At 44.7% G+C, this 11,773-nt stretch overlaps 1 protein-coding gene across 2 annotated transcripts; it reads right to left on the reverse strand.

The window, feature by feature from the left end:
* Positions 1-3,223: 3,223 nt before the first annotated feature.
* On the reverse strand, positions 3,224-10,298 carry Gcnt3 (glucosaminyl (N-acetyl) transferase 3, mucin type). 2 transcript variants are annotated; one of them, XM_021172739.1, is made up of 4 exons: positions 10,202-10,298; positions 6,430-6,545; positions 6,202-6,251; positions 3,224-4,921 (listed from the first exon to the last, which is right to left on the reverse strand). In XM_021172739.1, exon 4 carries the CDS (start codon positions 4,886-4,888, stop codon positions 3,575-3,577), a length of 1,314 nt encoding a protein of 437 aa, XP_021028398.1. In that variant the 5' UTR covers positions 4,889-4,921; positions 6,202-6,251; positions 6,430-6,545; positions 10,202-10,298; the 3' UTR covers positions 3,224-3,574. The 2 variants fall into 2 exon arrangements, with proteins under 2 accessions (XP_021028398.1, XP_021028399.1); XM_021172740.1 differs by lacking the exon at positions 10,202-10,298 and adding an exon at positions 9,265-9,310.
* Between the last annotated feature and the right edge of the window lie 1,475 nt (positions 10,299-11,773).

Consider the following 11,773-nt stretch of genomic DNA (forward strand, 5'->3'; position numbering starts at 1 on the left):
CCCCTGCCCCTGCCCCTGCCCCTGCCCCTGCCCCTGCCCCTGCCTCTGCCTCCTGAGTTCTAGGAATCCAGAAGTCTCTCCACTGTTCTATGGCTTAGGACCTCCTGCTCAAGGAATGGTGCCACTGACGCTAGATTAGATTGTGTCTTCCCATATCAATTAACTGAACCAACTCCCACAAACCTGCCCACAGCCCCACCTAGTATCCACAGTCCCTCACTGAAACTCCAATGCTGCCAGGAAGACACTCACCAGAGACCAAACTAAATGGGGCGGCCCAATTGCTAAACTGATCATTCCTTTTCCTTTAGTAGGTTTCCAAATGGTCTTCCACTCCATTCCATGCCAACTAGCTTCCTTGATGTTCTGAAATTTGGTATGCACGTTCCTGCCTGCAAGGCTTTGCAAGTCTCTCCTCTTGGCCTAGAATGTTCTTTTTCCATTAATCTCCATGGGTTGCTCCCTAGCTTCCTTCAGACCTCTACTCGAAAGTGGTGTTTTCACTGAGGGCCTCCTTGACCACCTTATGAAATGCAAAACATCCTCTGCACCCTACTCTCCCAAGGTCTCCATCCCCCCTGCGATTTCTCTCTAGCACTTGGCACTTCTAATAATGAATAATGTGAGTGTGGGAATTTTCACATTTTGATGACTATTGTATTCCCAGTGTCAATAACGATGTGTGGGGTCAGCAAGGTGGCTGATCAGATCTTGCCACGAAGCCTCGTAACCTGAGTTCAATCCTGGAACAAACATGGTGGAAGGAGAGCAACTATTTCCCAAAACTATTCCCCTGACCACCACACCCAAGCCATCACACGTGTGTGTGTCCTGCCAGGCCTCCCTCCATGCACAAATGAATAAATGTAATAAAAAAATTAATCACAATGTGTGGTAAGCACCAAGAACTCCGTCCACGTGTGTGGAATGAATTGTTTTATTAGTTGTCAGCACATCAAGACTGATGAAGAATCATTACTTATTCTACCTTTGCAATAAATTCCAACTGAGCGAGACACATAAGGATAGACCTTTGGTTTGGTCAGTGAAGGCGTTTTAAGGCAGCCAAGATATTAGTCTCTCCATTTTTAAACAGTGTGTCTGACCTCTCCCCTGAATTATATGCCCCAAAGTTAACAACTGCTTTTTCTTCTCTTAGTAAACGTTCACTAAACCAAGAACAGATAGAATGAGCAGCAAAAAAAAAATAAAATAAAATAAAGTACAGTTCAGTGATGGCCATGCATCAAAATGAGGAGGAAACTTAAGCCTTGGAAGGTGGTCCAAGTGTAACAGCTTGCTTTGTTTCTTGGGCTTTTCCTTTCCAGAGAAGGGTTAATGAAACAGAGAAGCCTCAAAAGGGAAAGATGAACAGATGTGCTGGCTTGCCCATGTGACCTTGAATGTACACTAAACAAACCAGGCGAAGCGTGATCCTTCTGATTGGATGACCTCATGCTATTGAACAAACTACTTTCATCCACCCGACACATATTCTCGAAAAAAAAATTTTTTTTAATGGTTGGGAAAATTCCCAAAACCTAACAGGGCCACAACCCGATAGCTTGATTGTATTTCTATGGAAAGCTACAGCTCACTTTATTATAAAAGCTTTGGGGGAAACTTGACCACGAAGAATCTGGCTTCTTTTCTCAGGATATATGTCTTCAAGGAGGTGTTTCTACACACATCCCACAGGCCAGCAGCCCTTCTTCTTTCCTCCTGAGGGAAGGGCCAGGAATAGTCACAGCTGCTGGCAACAGGTTTCATGGCACAGTCACCTCTGAGGTAAGGCTGCGGGCAAGGACTCAATATTGCTGTGTTGGGTGAGTTTGTGGTGACAATGCCCATTACCCACAGAGGCCAATCTTAAAAAAAAAAAAAAAAAAAAAAAAAAAAAAAAAAGGGAAGTTGCTTACTTTGAAATAGAAATTCCACTAGGCATGGTGGTGCATCTCTTTAATCCCAGCACTGAGGAGGCAGAAGCAGGTGGATCTCTGAGTTCGAAGCCAGCCTTGTCTACAGAGTTCCAGGACAGCCAGAGCTATATGGGTGAAACCCTGCCTGGGAATCAAAAAGAAGAAAAAAGACATTCCCATCACACACTAACTGTTGTTAAAGGGACAAGGCTACAATAAAAGTTGACTGTAGAGAGAAAGTCTTAACTGGATCAAGAATTGAAATGGAGAAACCTGTTAACATTCTAACACATTGATGGGAGCTTCGTTCAAATTACACAAGTTAATTCGTACATAAACCCCTCTTCGGGGACATAGACACAGAAAGACAGCTAAACCCTAGTCAAGGGTTCTGCTTTTAGTGCCCCTTGCTCCTCACAGACTAGAATGCATACAGGCCAAAAATTAGCTCTGGGTTTTCAGAGAAGAGGTGATTTCACTGGGGAATGTGTGCCTGTAAATTTACATAGTTTAGCATTTGTGCAGATGTCTTTACACACCTTACTGTGTCCCCACCAGGAAATGGCACAATCTACAAAGTGGCAAACAGTGAGACTGATATTCACACAATGAAATAAAGAAGCTTTCATTCAAGAGGTTTAAACACAGAATTCTCAGGCATCTTAGGTTAGCAAAACAGTTTCCTTTCACTCCCTGACCTAATGATTAACAGAGCCACCTCTACCCCCAGCCAAACTAAGCTCCAGTAAAATGGGATGCTGGGCATGGGATGCTAGGCATGGGATGCTGGGCATGGGATGCTGGGCATGGGATGCTGGGCATGGGATGCTGGGCATGGGATGCTGAGCATGGGATGCTGGGCATGGGATGCTGGGCATGGGATGCTGGGCATGGGATGCTGGGCATGGGATGCTGGGCATGGGATGCTGGGCATGAGATGCTGAGCTTTGGCCGTGAAGCTAAGCACATCCTCGGCAAACTAGTTCAATCATTCTGTTCTTCCCCTCATGGAAAATTCAGAATCTACCAATGAAAGCAAGACTAGGAAGGCTTTCAGTAACAGAGAATTAGCTCTGCGATTCGGTTTGCCTTCTACTCGGCTTACTACGGAGACTTTCTTCCCAGCCACCAGCCACTAACTGTCCTCAGCACACGAGTAATGCCTCACATATTTTTCCTGCTTACATTATTTCTGGATTCATAGACGACACTGGAGGGGTAGGGCTTTGGTTTAGAAGCTCTTTATATTAAATTAACAATACAAAAGAGGAGGGCTCTTTGCACTTAAGTTCCCCTCCCAAGACCAACCCCCAGAGGTATTTGAAACAAAGTCTCTGTAGAAAACCTGACAGGAAGTCTTCAGCCAAAATCCAGAGTCCCTAGTCACATGTCCCCTCCCTTATTATCCCAAGTAACAGTATTTCATGTTCTAGCTCTGTGAGGAAACCAAAGAAGTTGGGGAGGGAGCTGGAGAATAGCCACCTTCACCAGCGACAGCTCACAGGGGGCAGAGGTCTACTTACCCGCTGTCCAATAGTAGCCCCCTCATCCTAAGGGACACATGGAGTCTAGAGCCCCAGCTGTCTACCCCACACTGCCCCAGTAGGTCCTGGCATTTTCTTGCCCCACAGGTAACAATAGTCTTACAGTGTGTCTCATAGTTCAGTCCCATAGATGGCTTTGTGACGCAAATATTCTTCTAAACACTGAAGAACATTATCATCCACCTTTGGGTCAAACTTGTTGGCCAAGAGGTGATGGTTCTGAAGTATCCAGTGCAGGTCCCCTGACCCATAAACACAGACAGCCCGCTGGTGGATTCCTGAGCAAGACGTGTAAGGTGCCCCGTTCTCAACGTCTCCCTCATGGTCGTACCACTTGGTTAGTCTTGCAATGGCTCTCATGTCTGACAGGTCAAATTTTCGATGCGAGGGATCTGATCCAGGCATCCACGAGGCACGCTGTAGGGTGGCCCAAAGGTGCTCATCGGGACTGTAGGTGTCTTTTACCCATTCGATCAGTTGCCGGGCTTTTGAGTTCCTTAACACATGTTCAATGAAGTCTCGAGAAGCCACCATGTAGGCATTCCCAGTGAACATGGTTAGGTTATTAGGTGGCGGCGTCTTCCTCTTGCTGGTCATGTGCAATGTGTCTGTCACCTCATAGTGATATTTCCAGCGGGATTTTTTATGTGGAGGTGGTACCTCTGACTCCATACTGTTCTGCCCTTTCAATAGCTTGAGGGCCTTGACCATCTCAGCATTGGTTTTGATGGGAAAGTCCGTCCCACAGGTGTTCAGGAGGTATTTCCATGGCATGGGGCTCTGAAGCAAGTCTTCCATGCAGTTTAGGTCAGCCTGCACCCTAGACCAGGAAGCATAGACCACTGATACCAACTTACTAGCTATGAAGACATTGGGGAAACATGACACGATGGCCCTGACTGCCTGCTTAAAGGGTTCTGGAGACTTCTGATCCACATGGACACAGTATACGTTCTGAGGGGTGTACACAGCTCGCAGCAACCTTTCGAAGTTCTCAATCTTCTCATGCACCACCATGGAGTACGCGATGGGGAAGCTGGCCTCTTCCTTGCTCAGTGGGACCTGTATAAACTTCCTCTGGGTCTTGAAGTGCTCACAGTCTGCTGTCATCCTAAGGTAGTCAGCCTCTGTGAGGAGCTGCCGCTTCTTCTTAATTTCCAGGTTATTCAACAGAGCCTGGGTCACCGCTTTCTGTTCCCCTCGAATGACCCCTGAGCAGTTGATGGAACTCTTGGCTGGCAGCTTCAGGGTCTTGTACAGAAGATCCCTGCAGTATTGGCTTTGAAATTCCCCAGAGTCCAGATCCATGGCATCGAAGTCACACTTCAGTCTGAAGGACAGTTTCAGGGCAAGGATGGCCAGCAGCATGTAGCAGCCCAGGGTCCACAGGCGATAGTGCCAGCAGAGCCTCCGCCAGGAAGTCATCTTCACAGGCGAGGACCATCAAGCCTCGCCCAGCTGAACAGAACAAAGAGCCTCTGATTATAAACGAACTAAACAGGATCCCAGAAATGTCAAGTTCAACTCCAAACTTCTGATGGCAGAAGAGATCTCTTCTCTGGAGAAATAGCTAAGTGAAAACCAGGCAAGGAAGGCCACCAGGCTTGCTAAGGGAGACTTAAAACTGCCCTACCAAGCAGTAGCCAGGCTGCCACAGGGACCAGTTCCATCCTTACCTCTGGAGAGAGGGAAGCATGGAGCTGGGCTCCCTGAGGTAAAGGTGCAATTAGCTGGAGGAAGTACTCACGCTTCACCCATTTTCCTCCCTCCCGCCCCTTGCTGCCCTAGAAATGAACTTTTATCTGGGGTTTGGAATTTCTAGGTCTGGAAACAAATTACGTGCAATTGGCTCTACCATCAGTTCTAGACTCAAGCCCCTTTAGAAAGAAGTGCTATTCCTTCTTCCATTTGTTAATCTCGTCACATCCCATATCATTCAAAACTCAGATCCTGTTTCTGGCTAACCTTTCATTTTAAAATATCCTTAAAGAAATATTAAATAGCTGGACATAATAGCACACACCTTTAATCCTAGCACTCAGGAGGCAGAGGCAGGTAGACTTCTGAGTTTGAGGCCAGCCTATCTACATAGTGAGTTTCAAGCCAGCCTGGGCTACATAGAGAAACCCTGACTCAAAGAAACCAAAATAAACAAACAAACAAACAAACTAATTAATTAATTAAATTAAAAGAAAATAAAACGAAATATAAAGCAGTTCAGTATTGTCCAAAAATTAACAGCAGTCAAATGCTATATCTAGTTTAAAATATATCTCTCCACAGAGGTGCACATGATTATGCACACAGGATGTTTACTGTCGTCTGTGAACTAGGACCACTTCTGGACACCGTCCTATTTAATCTTCACAACCAACTCGTGATCACTAGACTCTTCTTATGAAAACAGAAGCTGAGCTCTTCTCAAATATCACATGCTAGAAGACTGGAAACTTCTCTCCATTCCGCCTGTGAATTAGCCTGGTGCTTATCCCACAAACCACACCTACTTTTTAAATACAACACAAGGTCTTGAATACCACCAAAGAAACCAGATTTACAGGGGAAGAAAATCCACTCCTTCCACACACACACCCCAAAATAACTTAAAAGTATAACACATTCTTCCAACAGGTTCTTTTCCTCTGGCTCATCTCTTTGGGAACATAAAATTATATCCTTTTCAGTAGTAACTCTTGGGGAGAAGATTTTAAAAGGAGGAAAATGAAGAAATCTCTCACCTTTGGTACCTTCTTGGCTGCTTAGGAGAGCTTTCTCCAACGCCGCGAGTCTGTGGAGTGAAGGTAAAGGTTGGTTGTGTTGAGGTGCAAATTAACACTACAGCCTTTGCCTTCGTACCTCCCAGATAGATAAGCTGCTACTACTGTTCACCAGCCATCCAAGGAGCTCTCCCAGGCTCCTGTTAGACCTATGCAAAGGAGAGAGCAGCAGGTGGCTCTGTCACTCACCTTTTGACTTCCTGTTCTCAGAAGAGGGAGTGAACATAAGCAAACGATTCAGGACTGTAGTCTCAAGCACTAGTCATTCTGGCAGGCGAAGGAGACAGGAACAATGCTGGCCACATCTGAGAAAGCAGTAAAGCATTTTAATCAGAAGAGCCCAGTTTCTGCCTAGGCTCTCCTGCCCTCACACCACTCACTAGGAACTCACAGCGTTCGTGCAAGCCTTTTCCTCTCCCACCCAATACACAGCTATCACAGTTATAGCCTGTCTCCTTTTGTTTGGGAGTAAAAATGTCACTCTTTGTGCTCCTGGGACATCTCAGGAGGCAGAGATAACATAAATACCCAAGGATTGATTTCTCTCTCTCTCTCTCTCTCTCTCTCTCTCTCTCTCTCTCTCTCTCTCTCTCTCTCTCTCAAACCAGTTCATCCTTGAAAGCAATCACTGCTGAGTCAAGAGGAAAAAATAAAAAGATACAAAGGAAGAAAAGAGGCAAATTCCCTTGTTTTCAAGAGATATGACCCTACACATACAAGACCTGAAACTCCACTAGAAGACTTAGATCTAGTAAAACATCCTTTGTCAAGGAGGAAAATACAAAATCAACAACTCACTGTGAAAATGTCAGGAAGCCAGTACCAATCAAAACAGCCTCAAAACTAAACAAATCCAACTAAGACTAAAGCTTAGTTAACCAAAGGCATTAACAATCTGGAGGATGAAAAGGAAGAATTGGCTGGGCACAGTGAGTGGTGATGGAGCCTTTAATCCCAGAACTCAGGAGACAGAGGCTAGCGGGTTTCTATGAGTCTCAAGGCCAGCATGGGCTACATAGTGAGTTCCAGGTAGCCAAGGCTACATAGTGAGACCTTGTCTCAAAAGGACAAATGAAAGAAAGAAAGTATGAAGCACTATATGTATGCTAGCATTTCGGCACCAACGTATGCAAGGGAGTACAGTAAAGAAGCTGCGGATGTGATAGCTCCATGGTATGGTTAAGGGGAAGGGTTTTTTTTTTTTTTTTATGAGAAGGGGGTAGGGAGAGAGAATTTAGAGTCCATAGCAGAGAGAAAAGAAAGGACATGGCCACAAGAGAGAAAATATCTGGATACATCTGGAAGAGTTCAGAGCAGAAAGTAAGAGTTTGGGCTTACTGCCAGGGCTGGTATGTTGCATCTGCCTGGAGGAGCCAAGGGAAAGACTTTGTCCCTTAGAAAGAGGATGGGCACCTGGGAAAGTGAGAAGAGCTAGGGTGCTAGTCTGAAATGTCTAACAAATAGGAACTGAGAGATCCTGGAGGCCAGCATGGACTTTCGTATGCAGCCTCGGGTCTATGTGAATGGCGTCATAGGCTCCTTCTGCCAGAGGTAAGGGAAACGGCTCCTTTTGACAGATTGGAACCTGCTTCTCAAGTTTCTGAAGAATGTTGACTTTTATCTAGAAATTCTCCTGTAGTCCAGCTTAAGCTCATATGGACAGCCTGACGTCTAAATACGGACTGTCTGAGACCAAACACTAAAGAAAGAAAGACACTTAAAAATGGAAAGGCTTCACGTGTTGGGCAGAATATTGAGAAAATTGCCATTTAGAAAAGTGGCCTACAAATTCTTTGGAATCTTCATCTAAATCTGAATGGAATTCTAAAGAGAAATAGGGAGGGGAAACTCTAAATTTTATATGGAAACACAAAAGACCAAAAGAATCCCAAAGTGAGGAATAAAAATACAGGCACTAGAAGTATCAGAATACCTGACTTCAAAGTATACTACAGAGACATCGTATGCTCCTAGCATAAACACAGACAGTGGTACAAAGGAACAGAGGACTTAGAATAAATCTACCTTGAGTACAGTGTGATGGGCACGTCTTTAATCACAGCACACAGGAGGCACAGGCAGGTGGGCCAGCTTGGTCTACAAAGCAAGTTTCAGTACAGCCAGGGCTACATAGAGAGACCCTGTCTCAAAGCAAAACAAAAAGAGAAATCTACATGGAAACTGTCGTCAGATTTTTAATAAAGGATGGCCAAAAATATGCATTGTAGACGAAAGCCTCATTCACAAGTGGTACTGCGAAGCTGAAGCTAGATCATTATCTCCCATCCCCTGGTAAAAAAAAAGCCAACTCAAAACAGTAAGAAACCTTTGTGGAAGAACTGAAACGTCCAGAGGAAAACAAAGGGGCAATACTTCAAGGTTTTAGAAATGAGACCGAGTTGGCAGACAGGTTTAAAAGGCTTCTGCATAGGGGCTAGAACGGCGGCTCAGTGGCTAAGAGCCACTTTCTACTCCTTGAAGAGGACCAGAGTTTTGTTTGGTTCCCAACACCCACAGCTACCTGAAACTCCAGATCCAGAGGACTCAGAGCCCTCTTCTGGCCTCCACGGTAACCTACACTCACATGGCTTACACACATACAAACACACACATGCACACATACAAACACACACATACACACATAATAAAAACAAATCTTTTTTAAAAATTCAACAATAAATAATCCAATCAACATGTGGGCAAATAACTTAACAATTTTCCAGTTAAGAAACACAAATATCTAGTAAATACATGAGAAAATGTACCCAATCCTTAGCCATCAGTGAAATGCAAATCACTGAGATTCGATCTTAACTCCAGTCAGCACAGCTAGAAAAAGAAAACGCAGCAAAAGTTGGTAGGGTTGGTGAACCCTTGTACACTGATATAGTGGGAATGTAAATCAGTCCAGCAGCTATGGAAATCAGTATGCAGATTCCTCAAAAGAAAAAAATAAAAATGGAACTATGTGACGCAGCTATGCCATTTCTGAGTATACACCTGGAGGTACCATAGTCAGCTTACCATGGAGACACCTGCAGACTCATGTTTATTGTAGCACAACTTACAACAGCCAAGTTAAGGAATCCGCCTACATGCCCATCAATAGATGAACAGAAAAAGCAGGCTCATAAAGTCAGGTACAGCATGTTTACTCTCCTGTGGACTCTGGCATGGGGAGGGGACCGGGAATGGGGGTTTGTGAAAGTCACAAGGGGCTATTAAGGATATGGAAGGGCAAAGCAAATGTGGGGGAAAAGACAGGGTAATATAATCAAAGCACATTACATGCATGACCTGACACAATGAGACTCTTTACTTTGTACAGTGTACACTAATTTGGAAAACTTATTTGTCCAAAATCAAGAGTCCCTTTTGTCTGTTTATGGTGGCTATAGAAACCGGTGGGTCACAGGAATACACACAGCCATCCAGAGGCTAGCTCTCACTATGGCATCTGACAGCTTCGAGCTGCTGATAGTCTAAAGAATAGGTTGTACTAGGAAATATTGGGCTTCACGGAAAACCTCTGATGTGGTTTTTGCAATGAAATGTGGAAAATGTCTTCTTCAAAGCTGCTGGCATTTGCGTCATCCCCAGATGTCTCTAACAAATGTCTGACTAAAAACAACTGAATATAAGGGACTTATCTAGGAGGTTGGACACACAGACCTGAAGTATAGCATATATGAAGTTTTGGGTCTAATCACCAGCATCACAAACCCAAAGGAACTAGGTAATAACTGTTATGAGGTGACATTCAGGCAGGAGCCATTGGAAGTAGCTATTATTCTACCACTCCTTGGCTGGAGAAATCAAGAAAATGGAGAATAGCAAAAATTGAAGTTTGCGTAGAGCCCCTGGAAGCTTAAACTCAGAGCCCTGCCTAAGGAAGGGAGCATTGCTCAGCCAGAGCTAAGTTCTGTCTCTAAGCTCGGCAGCCCTAGGCTGAGATCCTGACCTCTTAGAGGCAGCAGGGGTCGTTCCTGTAAATTGGTCATAGTGCGGGTACAAAAATAAAATGAACGTCTTTCGAGAGGTCAGTAGGCGTTGACGTGGTGATGCTCAAACCGGAAATAGAAAAGGAACCGGAAGTCTCTCCTTCAGCCTGGCTGTCTCTTACTAGCGTCCCCTACTGGCATAGCCTCGCGAGGATGCTGCTGGCAAGCCAGACTGGTTTTCAGTCCTGCTGTCATCATCACAAAGTGAAGTCTGGGAGACCGTCCTGGTGTGGAGACTATAAATGTACATTTCTGCTACTCTCAGCCCAGGAACAGATTTTTTTTTTTCTGACCGGAGATGGAAACCCACCAAAAGCGATGGAGACGTGTAGGTTTCTCGGCACCCCTTCTTTCATTGGCCTGGCTTCATGGGTTTTGTCTTCTGCCAGCTTCTGGGGTTTATTCTCATGACTTTCTATTGTTGGCCTATAAAAATCTCTGGGGAAAAAATATTAAAAAATAATTACCTGGCTCAAAAAAAATCCAAGCCTATAAAACCCTTCCAATACCTTTTTAGATGGCTTTTCTCTGCTTCTTTTCTCCCCAAAACAATAAACAAACAAACAACAACAACAAAAAACCTGCATTGTGCAGTCAATAAAGAGAATATATTTTGAATATTTTATTCTTTTTTTTTTTCCCCACAGCTAAGGACCGAACCCAGAGCCTTGTGCTTGCTAGGCAAGCACTCTACCGCTGAGCGCTTTTACAAGGAACCAAGAGGGGATCTTTTAGCCACGGAGCTCTCTCTCCAGTCCCTGTTGTAACAATAACTCATTCAAAGAGTGTGCCATACACAACCTGACACTGGCAATCCCTTAGTAAAGATTATCACTAAATTGGCTTCATTGTCAGCACACAAAGACCAAATTTACTCACAGAATAACTCAAGGAAGGTGTAAGTAGCACTTGTGAGTTTTCAATCTTTCACAGGGTCCATATCAGATATTCCAGATATTTACTTTGCAATTCATAAAAGTAGCAACATCATGATTATGAAATAACAATGAAAATAATTCACCACAACATGAGGAACTGTATTGAAGAGTCACGGCATCAGGAAGGTTGAGAACTGCTGATCTAGATAGACCAAGCTATAGTGCTGGTATTGATACAGTAAGGGAGAGGACCCAGAATTCACCCACCCTACTGCAAAGGGATCTGGATGCAACTGTCCCCGTCACTCCTCCAGAGAGAATGAGTTCAGGAATGAGCTGCAGCTGAGTGCGGCTGCTATAGGAGAGGGGACAAAGGGACACAGGACAACGAGGACCAGGCCGCCTGCAGGGATCTAGAAAACATGGGGAGAGACTTAGACTTTGCTGCTGCTTTAGAAACTCTCCCTGGCCAGACTCCTAAGTTCTTACCTCCCCATCCTAAGTTCAGTCTGTATGTCAGGGAAATGACTCTGAACTACAAATCAGTGTGTTCCTGTGGAAGTCTAAGTTCCAGTTGTAAGAAACAGAAATAATGAGGCAGGCTCCTCATGGGGGATCCAGGAAGACAGTGATGCTGAGTGTTAACCTCCATGG

This window comes from Mus caroli, chromosome 9 (genome assembly GCF_900094665.2).
Source record: "Mus caroli chromosome 9, CAROLI_EIJ_v1.1, whole genome shotgun sequence".
Taxonomy (NCBI): Eukaryota; Metazoa; Chordata; class Mammalia; order Rodentia; family Muridae; genus Mus; species Mus caroli.